This window comes from Heloderma suspectum, chromosome 10, assembly GCF_057233095.1.
Source record: "Heloderma suspectum isolate Gila_16-S chromosome 10, 16-S_ref, whole genome shotgun sequence".
Classification (NCBI taxonomy): domain Eukaryota; kingdom Metazoa; phylum Chordata; class Lepidosauria; order Squamata; family Helodermatidae; genus Heloderma; species Heloderma suspectum.
This window is the reverse complement of record NC_139467.1, coordinates 30,291,526-30,315,803: the sequence shown is the minus strand read 5'-3', so window position 1 is coordinate 30,315,803 and position 24,278 is coordinate 30,291,526. Positions and strand designations below refer to the sequence as shown.

Sequence of the window (24,278 nt, the reverse complement as noted above, 5' to 3'; positions counted from 1 at the left end):
ACACAATCAAAAGCTTTAGCGTAGTCAATGAAGCAGAAATAGATGTTTTTCTGGAATTCTCTTGCTTTCTCCATGATCCAGTGAATGTTGGCAATTTGATCTCTAGTTCCTCTGCCTCTTCGAAACTCAGCTTGTACTTCCGGAAGTTCTCGGTTCACATACTGCTGAAGCCTAGCTTGTAAGATTTTGAGCATCACCTTGCTGGCATGTGAATTGTACAGTAGTTTGAACACTCTTTGGCATTGCCCCTCTTTGGAATTGGAATGTAAACTGACCTTTTCCAGTCTTGTGGCCACTGTTGAGTGTTCCAAATGTGTTGGCATATTGAGTGCAGCACTTTAACAGCATCATCTTTTAGGATTTTAAATAGCTCGGCTGGAAAACTGTCATCTCCGCTAGCGTTGTTGTTAGTAATGCTTCCTAAGGCCCACTTGACTTCACTCTCTAGCATGTCTGGCTCAAGTTCAGTGAGCGCACTATCATGGCTATCAGGGACATTAAGATCTTTCCTGTATAGTTCTTCTGTGTGTTCTTTCCAACTCTTCTTAATCTCATCTGCTTCTGTTAGGTCCTTGCCTTCTTTGTCCTTTATCATGCCCGTCTTTGCACAAAACGTTCCCTTGATATCTCTGATTTTCTTGAAAGGTCTCTAGTCTTTCCCATTCTGTTGTTTTCCTCAATTTCTTTGCATTATTAATTTAAGAAGGCCTTCTTGTCTCTCCTTGCTATTCTCTGAAACTCTGCATTCAGTTAGGTATATCTTCCCCTTTCTCCTTTGCTTTTCGCTTCCCTTCTCTCCTCAGCTACTTGTAAAGCCTCATTAGACAGCCACTTGGCTTTCTTGCATTTCTTTTTCTTTGGGATGGATTTCGTTGCTGCCTCCTGAACAATGTTACGGACCTCCATCCATAGTTCCTCAGGCACTCTGTCTATCAGGTCTAATCCCTGAAATCTATTCCTCACCTCCACTGTATATTCATAAGGGGTATGATTTAGGTCATACCTGAACGGTTTAGTGGTTTTCCCTACGTTCTTCAATTTAAGCTGTAATTTTGCAAGAAGAAGCTCATGATCTAAGCCACAGTCAGCTCCAGGTCTTGTTTTGACTGACTGTATAGAGCTTCTCCATCTTTGGCTGCAAAGGACATAATCAGTCTGATTTCAGTATTGACCATCTGGTGATGTCCATGTGTAGAGTCGCCTCTTGTGCTGTTGGAAAAGAGTGTTTGCTATGATCAGCGTGTTCTCTTGGCAAAACTCTATTAGCCTTTGTTCTGCTTCATTTTGTACACTAAGGCCATACTTGCCTATTATCACCATTATTTCTTGACTTCCTACTTTGGCATTCCAATCCCCTATGATGAAGAGGACATCTTTTTTTGGTGTTAGTTCTAGAAGGTGTTGTTAGGTCTTCATAGAACCAATCAACCTCAGCTTCTTCAGCCTCAGTGGTTGGGGCGTAGACTTGAATTACTGTGATGCTGAATGGTTTGCCTTGGATTCGTACTGAGATCATTCTATCATTTTTGAGATAGTACCCCAGTACTGCTTTTCCCACCCTTTTATTGACTATGAGTGCTACTCCATTTCTTCTAAGGGATTCTTGCCCACAGTAGTAGATATAATGGTCACCTGAATTAAATTTGCCCATGCTTGTCCATTTGAGTTCGCTGATTCCCAAGATGTCGATGTTCAATTTTGCCATCAAATCTTTGACCACCTCCAGCTTACCTTGATTCATTGATCTTACATTCCAGGTAGGGATGGCGGAGAATTTCTCCACGAATCTTCAGGAGGCCGAGTGCCGACGCATTCGGCCCCCCGAAATTGGTGGGGAAATTCTCCGCCGGCCCCCCACCCCCCCGGGATGGGACTTACCTTCGGCGAATGTCCCTCTCAGCGGCGGGTCCCAGCGGCGGTTCGACGGGGGCGGGGGCAGGGGCCAGTCTCCCGACCGGCTGCCGCCGCCGCCATTACAAAAAAAAAAAGTACAGTAAAAACACACACACACACACACACACACACCCATGATAGGCTACGTGACGATTTATGTAGCCTATCACGGCTAGATTTCCAAAGTCAGCTGTGATAGGCTACGTAAATCGTCACGTAGCCTATCACAGGTGACTTTGAAAAAAAAAAAAAGTGCGTACACAAATGGTGGCGCCCCGTGGGCAAGCTGCGGGACAAGGTAAGTCCCTTTCGTCCATCCCTAATTCCAGGTTCCTAAACAATATTGTTCTTTACAGCATCGGACTTTCTTTTCACCACCAGACACATCCACAGCTGAGTGTCCTTTCGGCTTTGGCCCAGCCGCTTCACTCTTTCTGGCGCTACTTGGAAATACCCTCTGCTCTTCCCCAGTAGTGTATTGGACACCTTCCGACCTGAGGCGCTCATCTTCCGTCATCATATCTTTTAGCCTTGTGATACATTCCATGGGGTTTTCTTGGCAAGAATACTGGAGTGGGTTGCCATTTCCTTCTCCAGTTGACCACATTTTGTCAGAACTCTCTGGCATGACCTGTCCGTCTTGGGTGGCCCTGCACAGCATAGTTTATGGCTTCACTGAGTTACGCAAGCCCCTTCGCCACAACAAGGCAATGATCCATGAAGCCCCTAACACTACCAATCAAAAGACATGATGGAGTTATTCCATCTTCCCCTGCTTAATGGGTTTTCTCTAATAGGAAAAAAGATAGAAGGACTGCTGGAAAAACACAGGAGGGTTAGAAATATGAGATGGCAAGTGTTTCCAGACAGGGCATTTATGGCACCATCATCCTGCCTCATCCATGGAATTTTGTGGGGGTCTGGATAATATCTTCCACTCATAGGTCTCCCATGTTTTCTGACCATTTCTTCCATCTCTTTTCTTACTGCAGAAAATCTGTTAAGGAAAAAAAGACAGAATTGCTGCACAAGGCCTTCTTGAGAGCACTATGAGCCCTCCATCTTGAAGCCCCTGCCATCATCTGGACCCCTGTAAAATTCCATGAATCAGGCAAGGCGATTGCACAATAAAAGCCTCATCTGGAAGGATTCAACTAGCAATACAGTAAGAGAGGCTTCGTAACACAATACAGGACCAGAATAACATGGGTCATCTTTGCTAATCCCAGACACTCCATTCTCCTCATCTGGATTTGGGCCTGAAAGACCAAGAGAATGTGTGAGTGCACGGAGGGCAGCAGAGGCTGGTAGCTCCAATGGCAGTGGGGCAGGGAATCCGCTCCAGGTTTCAGTCAGAACTCTAAAAGAGCTATCCAAGGTGCAAAGCACCTTGCATAGCTCCTTTAGAGTTCAAACTGGTTCTGACTGAAACCTGGAGCGGACCCCCCTCCCCACTGACATCGGAGATGATCCTCCACTGATGGAGGGTAAATCATAAGCAAGCACAATCTGTGGCATTGCACAACATTATTACTGATCACAGGGCATCGGCTTTTTGTCTAATTTCCTGGTTTTGTGGACCTTGAGCCAACATGAGATAGCCTTAAGTCTGGCAGGTCTTTTGATCATTAAATTGTAACTTCATCTGGGTTTTTCTTTGTTATTGCAGACCCATGTATAATGAACTCCAGTAATTTAATCAGGGGGATATCAGGATGAAGATAACTGTGGCCAGGATGCCTCTATCCAGCCTATGCAAAGCTGGGCTACGGTATTTTATCTCTTTCTGTAAACTAGGATACAACAACCAAAAACCCCCTTTCTCTCTACTTCATTAGGGTGCTGAAACTAAAAAAAACTTGGGTGACAATTAGGAATGGAAGGATTGCAAGCTCAGTTCTGGCACCGAAAACAAATTCTGGGGCTGAGCATGCACTCAGAGTAGGGCTGAGCCGAAATTACCTCCCCCATTCATGGAGTGAATGACTCTGGAATGACACTAATGTTGCTGAGAGTAATCTAATCTGGAGGTCACCAGGGTGTGGATTATTGTACCCAGGCTCTCTCCCAAATTGTGCAGGGCCTGAGTTACAGCATCATCCCTCTTTTTGTGGCCTAAGATACAGGAGGGTGTGTCTAGCGATACCTCCAACACCTGTTGCCAGCCAGTCCACTCACCTTTAGATGTAGATGGAACAGAGATGCTCATTACAAACCAGTGAGGTTTGAACTGGCAGCCTTTAGATCAGATCCGATTCCTTAATTTGTATGCAGTCATCCGACCATCACAGAACAAACATTTCACAAAAGATATCAACACAAAGATAACACACTGAACACAAAACCAGGCAGCCTTTACGGAATGTCGTCAAACTCACCTCACAGTTTCCACGCAACCTAACTCAGGCATGCCTCTGGATCCGCCTGCATGTGTGGGAGTTAAACTACTGGAAGCCATCCCAGAATGCTGGCGAGCATTCTAAGCCACCTCTGGGGTAGGGTGGCCACTTAGTCATCGCCAAAACCGAGGACACATAGTTGCATAACACTTGCAGATGCTGTTTTATATTTATAGATGAAACTTTGGAAACAAAATTAATATAACTTAAACAAAAATACAGTATATCTGACTGTAGTGGGAAAGACTGCAACCAGGTGACTATTGCCCCACTGAAGGGCTCCTTTAAGGCCCCTGTGTTCCCTGCCCCATTTCTTATGGTTCTTTGCCTTTAAACAGGCTTTGGACAGGATTCAGCCCTTCAGATAGAGGACACTTTCAAATAAAGGGCTGTGCTCTGTAAAGTGAGAGGCATGGCCATCTTATCTTGAGCTTGGCTGGCTGGGGCATGATGGGAATTGTAGGACTTATTGCTGTCTAAACATGCATAAGATTTTACCCTAAATAATGCAGTCCATCTTCGTGTCTCTCTTTGTTGCCTTGTTCATTTTGCAATCTCACCACCTGGCCAACTGCAGCAATCGCCCTGTGGCAGAGACGCTCTGGGACATGTTACATACCCCAACAGCCTCCATTTACCAGTGACAGTACATTCTGTTAAATCTCTGAACCTACTTGGCCTTTGGAGGGAGATGATGGAAGAAGTCATTCTAAGATTTTGTTAGTGTTCATATATATGCACTAGAACTCATGATGTTTCAGCCCCCAATCTGAGCCCTATAGTCTAGCACTATATAATAGAGGAAGGAAAGAACGTAAGAAGAGCCCTGCTGGATCAGATCAAGGGTCCATCTAGTCCAGCATTCTCTTTACACAGTGGCCAACCAGCTGTCAACCAGGAACCCACAAGAAGGACATGAGCACAACAGCACCCTTCCACCCATGTTCCCCCAGCAACTGGTGCATATAGCCATCAGGATTAGTAGCTGTTGATAGTCTTCTCCAGAAATTTGTCTAACTCCCTTTTAAAGCCATTGAAGTTGGTGGCCATCACTACATCTTCTGGTAGCGAATTCCACAGTTTATGCATTGTACTTCTTTTTATCTGTCCCGAACCTCCCACCACTCAGCTTGATGGGATCATCCCAGGTTCTAGTATTATTGAGCAAAAAAAACCCCTCTCAGGCCTATAGCCAGGGGTGGGCTAGGGGGGCCTGGCCTTCCAAAATTTTCTCTGCCCCACTATTATTTTTTTACAATTTTGTCTTTAAAAGGCATGCAAGCCAGGTGAACTTCCCCCTAGTTCCCCCCCCCCAAACCTTTAGGCTGGCTATGGGCCTGCTTTCCCTATTCACTTTCTCCACACCGTGCATAATTTTATACATATGTTCATGCCCCCCTTTCCTTTTTTCTAAGCTAAAGAGTCTCTGATGTTGTAACATCATGCATAATTTTATACACACGTTCATGCCCTCGTTTCCTTTTTTCTAAGCTAAAGAGTCTCTGATGTTGTAACATCATGCATAATTTTATACACACGTTCATGCCCTCGTTTCCTTTTTTCTAAGCTAAAGAGTCTCTGATGTTGTAACATTTCCTCACAGGGGAGTTGCTCCAGCCCCTTGATCATTTTGGTTGCCCTTTTCTGCAGCTTTTCCAGCTCTGCAATAGGCTATTCTGGCTAGGGCTGATGTAGGCCAAAACGTTTGGTGGGCCACAAGCTGTCAGTCATGAACATGCAATAAAAACCTCGTGTAGAAATGCTTTTAGGCTCTAAAAACATCTCATGACTACTCAGAAGTAAGTTCCATTGAGTTCAATGGAGCTTACTCCCAGCCAATGGAGGCTGGCGGCTCCTATTCCAGTGGGGCAGTGAATCTGCTCTGGTTTCAGCCAGAACTCTAAAGGAGTTATCCGAGGTGCTGAACCCATTTGGGGGGGATGGGGTTCAGCACCTTGGATAGCTCCTTTGGAGTTCTGGCTGGTTTTGACGCAACCCCAGAGCGGATGCACTGCCCCACCGAAACAGGAGCCACCAGCCCCATTGGATTCAATGGGGCTCGCTTCTGAGCAGACACGGCAAGCTAGGATGGCGCTGTTCGCCTCCCTTAATTTCCCCACGCTCGCTCTGCCAATCGCCTCTCTCTGCGTCTTCCGCAAAAGGGCGAGCTGGTTGGCAATACAGGGCGGCGCTCCACCCTGGGGGGGGGGGGGCGTTTCGTCGCTCCCATTGGCTGGCTGTGTTCCTCTAAAAGAAGGCGGCTGAGAGCTGGGTCCCGGGCGGGTAGCGAAGAGGAGCTGCAGACATGGGGCTGGCCGGCCGCTGGATTCTCCTGTGCTCGTGGGCTTTTGCGCTTGGTGAGTTCCTGGCCGGCGGAGCAGCTTGCGGTGAAGCCTTGGGCAAGCAAAACGGCCTCTTGCGGCGCTGGCGTTGCTCCTAGGGGCTGATGCTTCCCGAAAAGCGAGCGAATCGATTCGCTTCCCCGATACACGCCGCTGGCACGGTTCATCTTCCGTAGCGCGCGAAGGGGCTTGATTCAAGGGATCGCTTGCTCATGTGCGAGATCGTTCCTTCTATTTCCGATGCTCGGGGGCTGCGGGCTGATGCTCGCGTTGCTAAAATGGCACCACCCACGCGCCAGAGGGAGGTGGCTGCAGGCGTGGGGGGAACTCCAGGCGTCGCAGAAGTACAAAAAATGATAGGGGAAGAATCCATGGGGGGGGGGACCACCCGAAAAGCATCCCAGTGAGGACTCAATGTGCTTCGTGTGCATGATATGCTGACTGATGAGTGTGTGTGGGAGGGGGAGATGGAAAATTGATGTGGGGAAAGGGAAATAAAATATTTGGAGTCTTGAAGAGTAGGGCTCCATACTGTAACATTTTGTTGCAGGTTCAGGTAGTGTAAGGAGACTTGTGAACTTACTAGGGGTGGGGGCAGCCTGGTTTGCTGCTGTGCCTTTAGCATTTGCTTGGTTTGTAGAAATCAGCTGGCAAAGCTCTCCACAGCATACAGAGAAGGGCTGCTAATGTTTCTCAGTCAAGCTGCTGTTAAATGCACAGGAGCTGGGGCCAGTAAAGTAAAAATGGAGCTCCTGCACGCAATCCTGTTTTTCCCTCCTCTGGTATCATCCGTTCCTCCAGCACTATCCATATAAAGCTCTTCCATGCAGGAATGTCTGCAATGGTGCTTCTTCACAGGAATGTCTGTGTTCCTTGTGAGTGTTCCTTGTGATCCTGCATGCATGTCAGTATCTGACTGGGTGGCAGGTCGCATGCCCATGTTGTGTGTTATATGCAACATTAGCTCTCATGCAAAAGCAGAAGTGCCGTCCTTGTAGGAATTTTGTAACATAGGAAGTGGCTGGACATCTTGTGATAGGATGCAGTATGATGGAGCACACAAGGTTTGGTGAAAGATGGCCAGTAGGAGATATGGAATCAATGTGTTTCTCTGCCATTGTTTTGATGGTATGGGAAGATATTCATAAGAACAACAGAAGAGTCCTGCTGGATCAAACCAAGGATCCATCTAGTCCAGCATTCCACCATCATCATCATCATTATTATTACTATTATTATTATATCCTGCCTTTCCCCCCAGTACTGGGACTCAAGGCGGCTTTACAACATTAAAGACTTGTACAGTTAAAACATATAAATAGAAAAATACAAAAGTTAAAAATATAATAAAATAATCCATAATAATAAAATTGTCTAAAATATTAAAATTTTAAAAGACAACAAACAATATATGATAATAATTCTGTTCACACAGTGGTCAACCAGCTGTTGACCAGGACCTCACACACAGGACACAAGTACAACAGTGCTCTCCTGCCCATGTTCCCCAGCAACTGGTGTACATAAGCTTACTGCCTCTGGTAGTGGAGGTAGCACATAGCCATCAAGACCAGTAGCTGTTGATAGCCTTTTCCTCCAGGTACTTATCTAACCCTCTTTTAAAGCCATCCAAATTGGTGGCTACATCTTGAGGTAGCGAATTCCATGGTCTGACTATGTGCTCTGTGAAGGACTTCCTTTATCTGTCCTGAATCTCTCACCAGTCAGCTTCATGGGATGACCCCAGGTTCTAGTATTTTGAGAGAGGGAGGAAAATGGCTCCCTATCCACTTTCTCCACACCATGCATCATTTTGTACACCTCTATCATGTCTCCCCTTACCCTCCCTTTTTCCAAGCTAAACAATCCCAGCTGTTGTAATCTTATCTCATAGGAAAGACACTCCAGTCCCTTGATCATTTTAGCTGCCTTTTTCTGCACTTTTTCCAGCTCTACAATGTCTTTTTGTTTTTTTAGGTATGGTGACCAGAACTGTACACAGTATTCTAAGTGCGGTTGCACCATAGATTTGTATAAAGTCAGTATGATATTGGCAGTATGATGTTCAAGCTATAGATGAAGTAATGCCTGGCAGTACCATTTCTGACCTAAAGGGTTGCTGACTTATTTTTCCTGCCAGAGGAGGTGTGCCTTGAAAAAACTGTACAGCAGGCAGAAATTCAACAGAGGTAGCATTATCCCCTAGCACAGATAAAGCAGTGGAGGGTTCTCTGCTACATCGGTTGAATTTCTGATTGTTCTGCTCAAGCCACACAGCCTAGTAATGGATTATTAGCCCGTGACCATGGCATGTATGAAGCAAGCATCCTTTCCTCAGTCAGCTGTGAGGCACTCGATTCAAATCGTGCTAAGCTTCATTTCTACCTTTGTTAGAGAACAGCAGTTTTGCACTGAGTGATTCCTTGTTGGGTGGGTTTTAGGGACACACACACACACAGAGTTGCATGTGAGGGGGCAAAGAGAGTTTTTTTAACCCTCTTCCCCTTGTACCATTTTTCTACTGAAAATCACCCCTCTTCTCCCTGCATGCCTTTCCTCCCCACTAGGGAAAATATATGGTAGATCTCTAGATTTTTGCACTTCAACTCCCAGCACTCCTTACCATTGGCCATGCTGGCAGAGGCTTCTGGGAGTTGAAGTCTATAAGATCTGGAGATCTAACTTCTGCCCACCTCTGCTTCATGGAACCCTTAATCCAGGGCTGGGGAACCACTGGCCCTCCATATGTTACTGGACTACAACTCATTCCTGATTATTGGCCATGCTGGCTGGGGGTTATGGGAGTTGGAGTCCAACAACATCTATAGCGTCAAAGTTTTCCCAACCCTGCAAATGCCACAATGGATCTGCTTGGCTTATTATAGATAGTAACATCTACTATCTGGGTTGGTGGTGGAAGGGAAGCAGCATATTGACATTCCAAGCATGTGTATGTGCTCTAGCATCAAGATATATCTCCCTGTTGCCTCTCCCACCCCCCAACCCCACTACTTGATGTCTAGGAACCTGGGCAAATGGGCTGACACAGGAAAGTTTGTGTGTGTGTGTGTGTGTGTGTGTGTGAGTGACAGAGACAGAGAGAACACTAACAAAATCTTAGAAAGACTTCTTCTGTCATCTCCCTCCAAAGGCCAAGTAGGCGCAGGGATTTAACAGAATGTGCCATCCCTGGTAAACTGAAGGTATTGGAGTATGTAGACATGTCCCAGAGTGTCTCAACCACGGGGCCATTGCCACAGAGCTGCCTTGTTGGCCAGGTGATAAGACTGCAAAATGAGCAAGGCCACAAAGACCTAAAGACAGATTGAATTATTTAATTTGTTTTATTGATAGCATCTGTATTGTGCGTTTTTCCATAAACTTAGATGCCCTCAAAAGTGGCTTGGAATGCTAGAAATGGAATACATTCTAGGGTGGCCTCTAGTGTTTCACTCCCACACATACAGGTGAATCCAGAAGGGCGCTTGAGTTAAGATGTGTGGAAACTGCGAGGTGAGCTTGATGACGTTTCCTAAAAGCTGCCAGTTGAAACCTCAGTGGCTTGTAAAGACCGTCAGTGTTCCATCCACACTATGTCCTTCTCCAACGTGGCACCCTTCCGATGTTTTGGACTAGAACTCCTATCAACCCTGATCATTGGCCATGTTGGCTAGGGCTGATGGGAAAAGTAGTCTCAAACATCTGGAGGCCACCAAGTTGAGGAAGGCTGATCCACTTCTAGAGGCAAGTGGGCTTTGGTTGGAAGTGGCAACAGCTGTGGGAGGTATCACTAGCCACACCCTCTGTAGAAGGAAGGATGATGCTATAACTCGGGCCCTGTGCAACTTGGGAGACAGCCTGGGCACAGTAATCCACACCTTGGTGACCTCCAGATTAGATTACAGCAATTACGCTAGCATCATTCCAGAGTCATCCCAGAAACGGGGGGGGGGGGTAATCTTGGCTTAGCTTTACTCAGAGCACATGCTCAGCCCTGGAATTTGTTTTCAGTACCAGAACTGAGCTTGCAGTCCTTCTATTCCGAGTTCTTTCCTAACCTTATTTCCCCCCACAACAGAGGAAAAAAGTGCCTTTCTGTTGTTGCTATTGTTAAACAATTAGGACTCTGAAACCCTGCTGAAATAGTGACCTGTTTTGCACGTAATGAGAAGCCACCATGGGTGAATTTCTCCATGGGGCTTCTTGTTTCAGCAGCCGCCATTTTGAATATTGGAGCCACTCCACAGCATCCATAGCTTGCTGTTATGTGCAAACCCAGCGAGGGTAGGTTGTTGGGGTGGTTGAGAAGCCACCCAGAACACATGGCCTGTTTTAAGGGTTGTGGGTGGCTTGTTAACCATCCCAACAACCCACACTTGCTAGGTTCACCAGTAACAAAATATGATGTGCCCCTGCCACAGCTCGAATAGTCAAAATGGCGGTAGCACCCGTAACAAGAAGCCCCACAGGGAAATCCACCCATGGTGGCCTTTCAATACGTGCAAACCTGCCCACTGCAAATCGCCCAGGGCTCTACAAGTTCATCTATATTATATTTAGTATGACTACAGCAACCTTCCCCAACCTGGTGTCCTCCAGATTTGTGTTGGACTCTAATTTCCATCATCCCCAACCATTCCCGCATTCTCACACTTCAATCAGCAGAGGGGAAGTATGCATTTGGGTGCACACATAATGTGTATCCAAGTGAACACTCCTCCTGTAACAACAGCAGCTCACAACTGGGAACAGAAATGAGCTTTGAGGTGGAACTCAGAGAACCTCGATGAAACTGAGCTTTGCTGAATCTCCCATTCCTAAGGACAGCATCCTCTGTCACAACTGAGGGTGGCAGTCTAGTTTAGAAGGCACAGGGCAGGTTGCATGGGCCACACAGCTCTGTCCACCAACCCCTTGCCATTGCTCTGTGCCTCCTCCAGCATCTGCCACCTGAGATGGCTGCCTACCTCTACCTAATGGAAGGGCCAGCCCTGCTCTAAGGCATTGTGGGGAAATTTAAATGACAGCCCACACCCACCTGGCTCTGCTGCTGCCTGCCACTGCTGTCAGGTAAGTCCACCAGGGGCTACTGACTGAGAATGGGGCCCATCAGAGAGCCCTTTGCCCAGTGCCCCCTCAAACATGGAGCCAGCCTTTTGGAGAGCTCTGAGCCACCTACAGCAATCCACTGCATTTATATGCTGGATACAGAGCATTTTTATCATGGTGCATGAAGTGCTCTGTCCATCCTCTCCCAGCCCACTCATTCACCTGTATGGAATGCTGTGCAGTTCCTGGTTGCCTATGGCCACCAGGCTAGTGCTTAAATACAAGGCTGTGCTATATCTTCTTATCAATTTAAAAGGTTACCTGGTGGCTTACTCTATAGTGCTGGTGCTCTTTTAAACTGATAGCAGGCTTAGCAGCAATTCTATTAGCAGGCTTTCCTTTTCCTTTTAGGCTTGACAAACTGGCAGATCCAGAGTCACCTTCTATGCCAAACCTGTTCTTTCAGGTTAATTCAGATATAAAACTTCAGCCTGGTATAAACCACAGCCTTAGTAGCAGCTACAGTTGCACTTGGAGCCACAAGTGGGTGGACCAGGACATGAGGCAATTGTGTTCCAATGGCCAGATTTTATTTTTGCTTGCAGTTTTACTTCCAATGTCTAAATCTAGCTTCTCCAATGTGCTGCCCTCCAGATGCTTTGGACTGCAAGTCCCCAAATTCCCAACCATTAGGCATGCTGGCAGGTATTGATGGGAGTCAAAAGTCCACAACATCTTAAGGGCACTAGGTCAGGAAAAGCTATCTTAGACTAATGGGGGCCACCTTGAGGTCTACTGCAAATCACCCTGATCTGCCAGCAGACCTCAATCTCGCTTCTGCCTGCTCCTAGGATAGACGACCCTAAAAAAAAAAAAAGAGAGAGAGAGAGAGAGAGAGAGAGAGAGAAAGAGAGCACGCACAAGCAGAGCAGGCAGAAGGTGAGAGAAATACAGCTCTGGAAAACCTTGAAAAGAAGGGTATGCTTCCTTCTGAAGCATCTCTCTTTAAATTAGAGGTTTCCAACTCTAATGCTCCAGCTGGGAGCCAGTATCAACTAAGGCTGCTTTTTCCCTGCATCAAATTCTCCTCCACTGTGCTTTGCACTGGGGTGACAAAAGACCCGAGGGCTTGCTTTTCAAGGCGATGGCAATTCAGCTCCTTCTGCACCAGGCAGCTGTGCTCACACCTGCAAATTAGGGCCTTGCCCCCACTGTGGAAGACGCTGACATCAAGGACAAGAGAAGCCCCATTTTCAGGGCATGTTGGCTTCAGTCTGTGTGTTATTTAATAGTTGTTTCAAATTGGAGTTACTTAATAACAGGTGCGGGTGTTCCTAAGTGGAGGAATAATTGGTGCACCTTGGGATCTCTGTCAAAGTGACTTTAAAACACGTTTATCAGATCAACAGTTTGGGTTTGGTTCCTGTCTTGATTTCTTTTCTTTTTACTCTGTGTAATTTCTGACTGCCTGTGTCAATTTCTTTTTTAACTTGTGCAATTTCAAACCTATATTTCTAAATATAGTGAAATAGTTTTAGAAACCTATTTTTAGAAAACCTAATTTTAGAAAAAATTTATATGTTTCCTATATTTTTATTTTATATATATATATTAACTATAGCTTATATATATATAAGATATATACTGTAAGATATATATTTTAAGATATAAAGATATATTGATATCTTATCAATATTGATAAGGGTTAAACTGGGGTTGAAATATATTGATTATCTTATATTTTAATATATGAGATAAATTGTTTATATTTATTTTCCTTATATTTTTTCCCATTTTCTAAAAAATAGGTTTCAAAGTGACTTTAAGATGCATTTATCTGATCAACAGTTTTGGTTTGGTTCCTGTGTCAATTTCTTTTTACCCTGTGCCAGTTTCTTTTTTAACTTGTTCAATTTCAAACCTGTATTTCTACCTTGCACAATTTCTATCCTTCCTTCCTTCCTTTTTTTTTTACCTTGTGAAATTTCTGATCCTGCTAGTGGGTGGAAGGTCTCCAGTATACCATAGCACCATCTGAAACTCCGCATCCCCACCCCACCCTCCATCAGCCAAATACCATTTCTCCTTGTTGCATTTTAATCAAAGAGCACAACAGAAGTACCTTTCTTGCAGATTCTTGTATCTAGAACCATAAATAGCTCTTGTAAGTGTTAGCACGGTGAAGGAATGTGCTCCCTAACATGGATTTTTTTTTTTTTTTTAAGAACAGTCAAATAAATCTGGGGATAATTCACCCAGCAAATTTTAATGCAGTAAAGCTATCATTGGTTGGTATATCAGTTTCTACTGGTCTAAGGAATACCCAATACTTTTGCATAGTTCTAAATGTTCAAAGCACTTTGCATCCATTATTTAGTTAGAATTGCTACAACAACCCTGTGAGGTAAGTCTGTGTTATCTTCCACATTGCGGATTGGGGGACTGAGGCTGAAAGAAAGTGGCTTGCCTAAGGTTCAATCCCTGGAATCTTCAGGTAGGGCTGGGAAAGACCCTTGCCTGAAACCCTGGAGAGCCTCTGCCAATCAGAGTACACAATACTGAGGTAGGTGGACCAAAGTTCTGACTTAATATAAGAAAGCTTCCTATGTCAGCCTTCCCCAAACTGCAATTCCCATCATTCTAAGCCATCTTGGGAGTTGTAGTCCAGCCGAGTGCCTTCCAGATGTTTGGGATGAAAACTTCCAGCATTCCTGACCATTTGCCATACTGGCTGGGGATGATGGGTGTTGTAGTCCAATACATCTGGATGGCGTGAGGTTGGCAAAGGTGATCCCATGTTACAGTGACCTAGTGAGTTCATGACAGAGGCAAGATTCAAACCAGGGACTTCGTATTTCGTAGCTCGCTCCAAGACTGCTGTCTTACATATAGGAAACTGAGGCTGAAAAGTGGTGACTTTCTTAGAGCCACCCAGTTCTACCTGACAACTGCAAGCAACAAGAAGACTGTTATTGCTTCCACATTAGCCCCTTTTCTCTAGATGGAAATTTCCAACCTTTGTTTGCCCACTTCCTCAGAGAAACTGGAAGACACACAATTGAAATGCATTCAGCCTTTCAGCTTCTTTTCTTTTCTTCTTTCAGGAACTGGATGTGATTATTCAAGCGGAACCCCTGATTTTGGAGTCCTCTATCATGTCAAAGGTAAGCTTTGTTCAGCGTGGCTTTTCAGAGGCTAACCACCACTGCTGCCATCCTCACTGGTCCTTATTGATTTTGGCTAAAAGACAGCCTTCCCCAACCTGGGGCCCTCCAGATGTTGTGGACTTCAGCTTCCATCAGCCCCAGCCAGCATGGCCAATGGTCAGGAATTCTGGGAGTTGTAGTTCAAACCGGTGGCTCCCAGATGTTTTGGACTACAACTCCCAGGATTCTTGACCATTGGCCATGCTGGCTGGGGCTGATGGGAGTTGTAGTCCAACATAGCTGGAGGGCGCCAGGTTGGGAAAGACCGGGGTAAAATTTCTGGCATGAACAACTCAGCCATATTTACAACCAAGCTCTTGAGCCACTTTCTAATATCACTTTTCCCTTGTGGTGTTGGCTATTCCTATGCAGTAACTTTTGTAGAGGAAAGAGGTGCTGAATCTGAACTCGTGGCACACTTCAGTGTCTCCTATAAACAGCCATGGCTGCATTCATACAACTGATGCTGTGCTGCTATCTAGGCATTGCAGTGTAAGACACAACCAGAATTGTGCAAAACATCCTTTGTGTAGCTGAGTGTTGGTACCTCGGTCATTACAAGCCTCTGCTTGAGATAAGCGGACCGCACTGGAAAATATCTGTGGGTCTTTGTAACATTCCAGCCTGTGAGGATTTACTTCGTTGGCAGCATGTTTAATTTCCAAATAGATGTCTTTAAAAATTACAGTTCCCTTTTCTGGTCCTCTGTGGCCACGATCTAAATACACTTATCTGGGAATAAGGCTAGATTAATCTATCCTTATTTAATCCTTTATTTAAAGACTAATCTATCTTCCCACACTTGCATTTTTTAAATCTCAAGTTCTTGTCATCCTGATTATGAAGAAATTTGTGAATTTTGGAAAATTCTTATCAAAAACTAATTAATTTTGACCCATCCCTCCCTTGGAGTAAATCTCATTGAATTTAACTTAATCCCACAAAGAATCTAGAAGCAGAAGCCCCGGTAAAGGTGCAGCCTGAAAGACTGGTGTACAGAAGCAGAAGCCCAAAGGATTGTGCTGTAACTAGGTGGCTAGAATAGCCCCAAAGTCAAGACTTTCACATTTATTTTCTTTTTCTTCCTGGAAGATGTGAAAGACACCCAGCATGTTCTGGGATATCCTACAGGAATTTGTGTGGGTGGGGAGGAGATACTAGTTGTAATCTGCCAAGATATGAATGCCAAGTTTCAAGAGCAACTGCTATAAATGCATGGGATTACATCACTATGAATTTAAACCACCTAGTAATTTTCAGTGGCTTAGCTTGAGTGGGCTGGGCAGTCCAAAGTCAACTGTGGGCTTTGACTGCACTAAGCTTTTACTATGGCTTAGTTCCAATTTGACATGCACATGATTCATACATGTGACCTCTATTAATTTCCCTGAAAATATCTGATACTACATATATGTATATCAAGAGCTTCTCTGGTAACCAATTTAAAGGGGTGAAGTTTCCTATTGTGGTATAAGCCACTATTTTAGAAAAAGAAAACGCGAGGGTTGAACAGAACTTGGACATTGGACCGTTTCCTGTAAGATGGTGTTAGAACTCTTAAAATTAACTTACCATTAATTTATTTACAGTAACTACATTTTAGGATTCCTCACTTCATCTGACTTTTTAGAAAAACCAGATACCATATAGTTTCCAAAAATTAATAAAAGCATGTCACCTAATTTTTGTAAAAAAATCAGCCTACAATCTTCCTTCTATATTTTTTGTTTGTTTACAGTCATGTCACACCATTTTTCAAATGCCTAACCTGCATTTAAGGTACCTAAATGAATCAATTATTTTTCTTTAAGCAGTACATTAAAATCCATTCAAATAAACATCCAGACTAACCAGGGCCTGAGTATACACCCAATGTAAAACAACTGAATCATAAGTGGACATCCTAGTTTCAGTCATGATTCAGTATTTAAAGCCACAGATTCATGAATGGCCCATAATCCTTTGCTTGTAATAGAGGAAGTGCACAAAGCATTCTGTTCTTGCTCTAGACTCTAAGCGTGAAGCAACCAAACCACTTCTTGACTGTTAACAGTACATGAAAGGCAGGAGGAGGGGCAACTAATGTTAAAAAATTCCTGCATTAGCTAAACTTCAATGGAAGAGTAATTATCCCTGGATAAATGCTGATGCTACACTGGTTTGGAATGCTTATGCCTGATTCTACCTCCTCATTAATGCAAACTTCTTATTACCATATGTTGCAACCTGTTTGCATTAAGAACTCCACATCTAGGCCCCCTTATATCATAGTGGGTTACGAGTGTACAGGATGTGCAGGTTTGCATCATTAATAACTTCGTGGGAAGCAAAACCTACGTTGCATTTGGTATCTTTCCCTTTAGCAAATAAATAAGGGTGGGGACTTTCCCAAATCCAATCTGTCCTCTTTCTCCTGCTCACCTACCTAGATGGAATTTTCTCGGGCCAGTGTCTCACCTGAGCCTCTCCCCGTTTTTAGTCTGAACATGGTTAGGCAAATCTTGCGAGAGACACTGAGGCAAATAGATTTCCCCTTACTAATCTGGCTTTCCAGGAATGTTTATTCCAGGAATAAACTTCAGCAGGCTGTGCTAATACATAATTGTGATTTCTAAATTTGATTCAACAAATTTAAGATACTGTGCTCAAGGTCTTACTCCTTTTACTTGGGCATAGGGTGGCCATTTGTTCTCTTTTAGAGAGGACGAGCAAAGGGCTAGATGCGCCTGATCTCGTCTGACCTTGGAAGCTAAGCAGGGTCAGCCCTGGTTAGTACTTGGATGGCAGACCGCCTGGGAATCAGGCTTCCTGCACGGAGCAGGGGGTTGGACTCGATGGTCTTGTAGGCCACTTCCAACCCTATGACTGTCCTCCATTTGAAGGGCTGCCCTGTCCAATTCCAGTTTAAAGATAAAGAACCATAAGATGAGAGATCAGGGGCCTTGAAGTTGCCCTGGGCAGCAGACTGAGCAGGCATACAGATCACCTGGTTACAGTCTTCCCCACTGTGGTGAGATGTATTATATTTCTGTTGAAATTATAGTAATTTATATGTATCCTCTTGTGACCTCTTTTTGATTATGCATTTCCTCTTGAGGGGGGCAATTCTTAAGGGTTGTCCTACTTGGACAACAGAGAAGGGCCCTTAGGAATAGGGTAAAGTGGTTCCCTCCTGTTGTTGCAAAAACACAAAATGGGAGTACTGACTTTGATGGCTGAGCTGCAAATCCCTCTGGCATATCAGAACTCCCAACCAAACACCATGTGTGGCAAGAGGGCTCTGGTCCGATTCTTCTACTTTGCAGCACCCTTGTAATCAGTCTCTTATTTTTGGACCGCCACCCCCCCCCCCCGCAAAATTGTGTGTGTGTGTTTACTCTATTGGGTCACAAGCGTACCAGATACCTGGATGCATGGTGGAGGAATCTGATTACTACTTGGTGAAGGCTGAACTGCACCATGTCATGGTCCAGTCGTTGGTCTCCTATGTTTCCTCCGTGGTTGTTCCATCTTTTCTCAGAACTCCGAGAATCCAACTGAAGAAAATGAACAAACGCAACAGAGCATTGGTGGAGGCAGTGCTATTTTCACAGATGTAGAGAGTCTTTATGCTACTGTTCTGTCTCCCCGCCCAAACACACACACACATGCATACCCAAAGAGGTGTGGTTTTGATTTGTGCAGAGAACCTATCCCCACTTCATTCAGCACACCTTCACTATTCCATCTGGTGCCATGTTATCTCCTTGTTTATTTGCTTCTTTCAGGTGGATCGTTTAATGGCACCAAACACCTTCTCATTATATCTGTTTTTAACAAATATGAAAATAATCCAGCAGTAGCACTTAAGTACAAAGTGCATTATAGTATTAATTATAAAAAGTGACTTAATCCCATTCCCTTTCTGGTTGCTGCCACTTTAGGAATGTGATTCCCCCACACACACACTTTTCAGATTTGCCCCAAAATCCTTCCTAAGATTATTTTTTTGTTCTTACAAGCTCTGGAAGTATTTGCAAAATTGCAGTATGAATGAGACATGGATGCTTCGGCAAATTGGAGCTACCCTGCCCAGAGAGCTGTGGCATGCCCACTAAAGGTGTGTGTGTGTGTGTGTGTGTGCGCGCGCGCGCATCTCTGTGAAAATGTGTTGTGTTCTTCTTGAGCACATCTCCACCAAGATTAATTTCTGTGTTGCTGGAAACAGAATTGTTTCTTCATAACAGTGGGTTTTACAAAAATAGGAATTGCAAATTCTAATGTTGAAAGCAGTTACCCAATAAAGAGCTTTGGGTCTGTGCAGGGACGGGAAACACACAGGAAACGCCCCTTGACTGGGGTCAAGGTGAAAGGCACACCCCTGGGCAGGGCTAGCGTACCCGCGGTCAATGTGGGGGTTGGGGCACGCAGCAACTGTACCACGGAGAACCCAACTTAAGGAAAAGAATTGGACTTTAAGCAGTTGCAGGAAATCTGGTCTTTCCGCAATAAGCTCCAGAGTGGCTGCTGGATGGCCATAGCGTCATGTACCCCTAACGACCTTCAAATGCAGCCAGCTCAGAGTAAATCACTCATGGAGACACCCCCCTGGTTAAAGCAGATGTGTGATGTGGCAACATCTCATACAGCGTTTCTCCACCTCTACTCCATTTCATTGACTTTAACCAAATCTTCCTGGGAAATGACAGGAGTAGATGCAGCTCGTGTGCGTGTGTGTGTGTACGTGTGTGTACACATGCACACACACGCATGCTGGATCAGCTTCCGCTCTGATCCAGCAAGGCAAATTTCTCATGGTCTTATGGATGTCAGTTTGGCAGCTGAGTTGCTTTTGTTGCCACCTGCAAAAAAGTTAAGCAAAACTCTGCCAAGTTCTCTCAACTTTCCTTTGATTCTTCTAACTAGAAGGAACACTGTGGCTTAAATCTTTTGAAATGTATCAGAAATCTTCCCCCTGGCAAAATCCTCAAGCAGCTGGTTCAGCTCAGGGGAGACTCGAACAAAGATTGCACATTTGAGAGACTGAGGGTGTAGAGTGATGGGAAAGTTGGCAGGGGATCCCTCTCATTCGCGTTACCCACCCAGGCATGGGTTGGTTATAACCTATTTCTGACTCAGGGTTTTACGATGCTTTTGCATCTCTGGATTTCTCATCAGGTGTGGATGTGTGATTAAATGTAGCCTGTCCTTGCTGTGGAAGCATCTGTGGCTCAGACATGAAGCACATGCTATTTACTTACTGTACTTTTAAACCACCCAATAGCCAACGTTTTCTGGACGGTGTACAATACATTAAAAAACATGAAATCCAAACATAAAAAACAAAGCAGCACAGAATAAAACCAAGATAAAACCAGCAGCAAAGAACAAAACTATTCTAGCATATAAAACCAAATTAAAATCAGCAGCAGAATAAAGTGCTAAAAACAGATCTTAAAATGCCTGGGAGAATAAAAATGATCTTCACCTGGCATTGGAAAGACCATAACGTAGGTGCCAGGTGAGCCTCTGTGGGGAGAGCATTTCACAAACAGAGTGCCACCACTGAAAAGGCTCTCTCTTGCGAAGTCATCTACCTTGCCTCATTTGGAACCCAGAACAGGGCCTCAGATAAAGGTCTTAATGTCCAAATAGGTAAATATGGGAGGTCCCGGGATCAATCCCTGGCATCTCCTGTTATCAGGGTCCTGGGTGGTATGGTTGGAAAAGACCACTGCAGCTGCCAGTTTGGATGACATGACACGCTTCAGTTAATTTTTTTAAAAAGTGGAAGCACAAGCTTCTGAACTCCTCACAGCTGTACCAGAGGAGGAAAAGGGAGGGGAGAACATGCAAGCTCAGGTGGAGGGTAGGTTCGTTCCTGTCACAACAAACCATGGTTTATCATGACTTAATAAGCCAGGGTATGCACAAGCTTCCCATTTAACACAAATGAGCTTTCTGCACATGCACAGAACCCCTTCACGCCTTCTTTTATATGAGCAGGGAGACAAGCCAGGAAGTCACAGTTAACCATGGTTTAAAGTTGGCTTCCAAATCGTGACTTGTTTGGAAGTCTTTAACCATAGTTTCCTGGTTCGGACATAACAAGAAGGGATGGTTAACTGTGGCTTCCTGGCTTGTCTCCCTGCTCATGTAAAGGAAGGCGTGAAGGGGTTCTGTGCATGTGCTGAAAGCTCATGTGTACCTTGGTTTATTAAGACAGAATTTAATTGGCTGAATGCAGGTGCTATCTTGTAAATAGTGTTGAGAGTTTCTTCACTAATGGATGATAAGAGAGCACAACAATTTGCTCTTTTCTTTTCTTTTTCAAAGGGAACTTGTGATTCATATTCCCCCCTCTCACTATACATGTGAATATGAGTAATCTATGTGGCTACCTCAACTACTTAGCCACCGGTTGTGACCAGAATGGGAACTTGAGAGAATATCTAACACAGATTTTTAAAAAAGTAAAAATTGCCAAACCTCCAATGTTATTAAAAAAAAAAAAAAAAAACTAGATTTTTTTTTTTTTTTTTTTAAAGACAAATGATCGTGAATGTAATGGTTCTAATTCTTCCTGTGCTGGTAGAACCAGGGCAGCTCTACCTAATTAGAAAGATTACTTTGAGTGAAATTTAAATATCATGTTTTGGAGATCATTTATTTTCCTCATGATTCTTGTGGGCTGGAAAATTCAACTTTCTTCAAGCCTTGTTTTTTGAGCTGAATCATTCTTGCAGCACTGTGAAAATCTGTTCCTCTATTTAGAAGAACCAATTTTAACTATGGACATTTAAATGTCTCCCAAGTCAGCTTTTTACATAGGCAGGCACAACAGCCCTTGTGCAAATGTTGACACTCATGCAAACAGCAAGTCTCTGTCAACATTTTGGGGTTTTCTTACTTTTCTCCCCCACCCCCTTGCCTTTTTTTTTTTTTTTTTTGAGTTGGGGGGGGTTGCATTTCTTCTTCCTTGGTGATGCAGAAGTGGCCACCCTAACTGTAAGCTGTTGAAATGAACCAGCTAACCCAAATGCAAGTAAAAAAATACAGGAAAATGAGTACTTCAGAAAGGGAATGCTTTGTCAAACACTGTGCATGCCAACATGGATATAAGATCAGCTCTTTGTTCATTTGTGAGCTTATGTCAAAATAAGTAGCTACTACTGGGGTTTAGCCATTTTTCTTTCTTCCTGGAAACCAGCATTTCCCTCCAGAATCCTGGGAAAAATAAAATGGCAGCCACCAAGAGGTGCTCTGTTGCCATTGGAGAAGACAAGGCCCTCTGTCTCCAAACGAGTGAATGGGATGACAGAAATGAACCCCATTCGTTACTCCTGATACTTATTTTGTAGTGAATGACCATCAAACCAAGTGAGCCCCATTTGGTTCCATTTTTTTTCACTCATTACAGGATGAACACACACATATCTTGACCTATTTATTGCTGGGGAAGGCAACCTGGTGCTTTTGGATCCCAGCTCTCATAAGCACCATCCAGCATGGCCAATAGTTGGGGATTATGGGAGCTGTCAGCCAAAATATCTGGTGGGGGCCCTGGTTGCCTACCAGCCTGATCTGTTGCAATGACTCAAGTGGCCAATGAGCCCCTATTAGAAATAGGAAGTTTATAGTCAGAGGGGAAGAACGAGTCCAAAAGCATGAGAGCATTTTGCATCGTAGCCTTAGGCGCTGCTGTTTTGTTGCAGCTAATTTGTATGTCGCCTTTTGACCATGGTGCTGAAGGCACAGGGTCTCCAGATGGTCTCCCATCCAAACTCTGTCTCCAGGTCCAGACTTGCTTAGCTTCAGCAAGGTGGCCGCATTTAGGGTGGTCCTCTTTTACAGAGGGCCATCTTTTATTTGAAGGGCTGTCCTATCCAAGTCTGCTTGAAAGATAAAGAACCATAAGAAAGGGAGAACAGGGACCCTTTTCACTTAGCAGCTGGACAGCAGACTGCACAGGCAGGTGTATAGGTCACTATTGCCCAGTATTCGCCTTCCCCACTATTGTGAGATGTAGCCTATTTCTGTTTAAATAATAATAATGGTTCCTAAATTTGCATTTGCACACATAAATTAGCATATGCACATTGTATGCAAAATCTGTGTCCTTTTTGGGAGCAGGGCATAAATGGCCACCCTAACTGCGCTATGCACCTTCAGACCACTTGGAAGCTTCAGAACTGGCCCATCTCCATATGGGCTACTTAATATAGGAACAGCCAAAACATGTCATTCACTACTTGAGTTTCTTGCTTCTCCCTTGTGTCCTGTAGGAATCATCAACCTCCCTTATGCTGAGATTGAGGAACCCTTTGAAGCTTGGTACAACCTTACTGGAAACAAGAGTCGCATTGAGTACTACCGTGGTAAGAAATTGGTGCGCGAGAGCGGGAAGGGTGTGTGTGTGTGCAGGCAGGTGCAACGCTGAGCAAATCAGATTTCTATGTGCTCGTGCAAATGGCACCTCTGCATATTTGCTTATTTTGCATAATTTGTCCCCCTTTGAGCCAAGGGGCATGGAAGCCCCGCCCTGACTGTTTGCAATCCTTTGTGCCCCTTCGCTCCCCAAGATTTGCTGGATGTTGCTCTCACATGTTCTGGCTTCTGTCTTCAGCAGCCTTTGCCCAATCTGGTGCCCTGCAGATGTGTTGGACTTCAATGCCCATCATTCCCAGCCAGCATGATGGGTGTTGCAGTCCAACACATCTGAAGGGCACCAGGTTGGGGAAAGGCTGCTCTTAAGGGTTACAAACATTGTCTTTAACCCACCCTTCTTAAAACAGAGAAGCAAAGTTGAGATTATCAGGCTTAATGAATACCCATTTCTGTATTTATGTAATGCAATCGCATAATATAAGCTGTCACAGAATCTACTCAGCCTTGCATGCTTGCAGGAGGACTGCTAGCTAGTCTGAGCTATGGAGCTTTTACTAGTCATTGGCTGGGTTTGCACATAATGAGAAGCCACCGGGGGTGATTTTCCCTGTGGGTTTCTATTTGTGGTGCTGGCTGCCATTTTGAAAATTCAAGGTGTGGTAGGGGGCGTACCATAGCTTGTCGTTATGTGTGAACCCGGCCAGGGTGGGTTGTTGGGGTAGTTAACAAGCCACCTGCAACCCTAAAACAGGCCATGGGTTCTGCGGGGCTCATTAGCCACCCCAACAACCCACCCTGGCCGGGTTTGCACGTAACAACAAGCTACAGTGTGCCCCCACTGTGGCTTGAATTTTCATAATGGTGGCTGGCACCATGACAAGAAACCCCATGGGGAAAATCACCCATGGTGGCTTCTCATTACATGTAAACCAGGTCTCTGTCTCTCTGTCTGTCTGTCTGTCTGTCTCTCTCTCTCTCTCTCTCTGCTTCTGTTAACCTTTATTTCATTTATTTTCCACAAT

The 24,278-nt window shown here is 44.7% G+C and overlaps 1 protein-coding gene across 1 annotated transcript in view; it reads left to right on the top strand.

Annotated features, from left to right (window-relative positions):
• The first annotated feature begins 6,569 nt into the window (after positions 1–6,569).
• Positions 6,570–24,278, top strand: part of LOC146338036 (digestive cysteine proteinase 2-like) — a 42,764-nt gene continuing 25,055 nt past the window's right edge. The window contains exons 1-3 of the mRNA XM_084815742.1: positions 6,570–6,649; positions 14,788–14,847; positions 23,154–23,246. Of these exons, the coding sequence (XP_084671868.1) occupies positions 6,598–6,649; positions 14,788–14,847; positions 23,154–23,246 (205 nt within the window). The 5' untranslated portion in view covers positions 6,570–6,597. The remainder of the gene's footprint in view (positions 6,650–14,787; positions 14,848–23,153; positions 23,247–24,278) is intronic.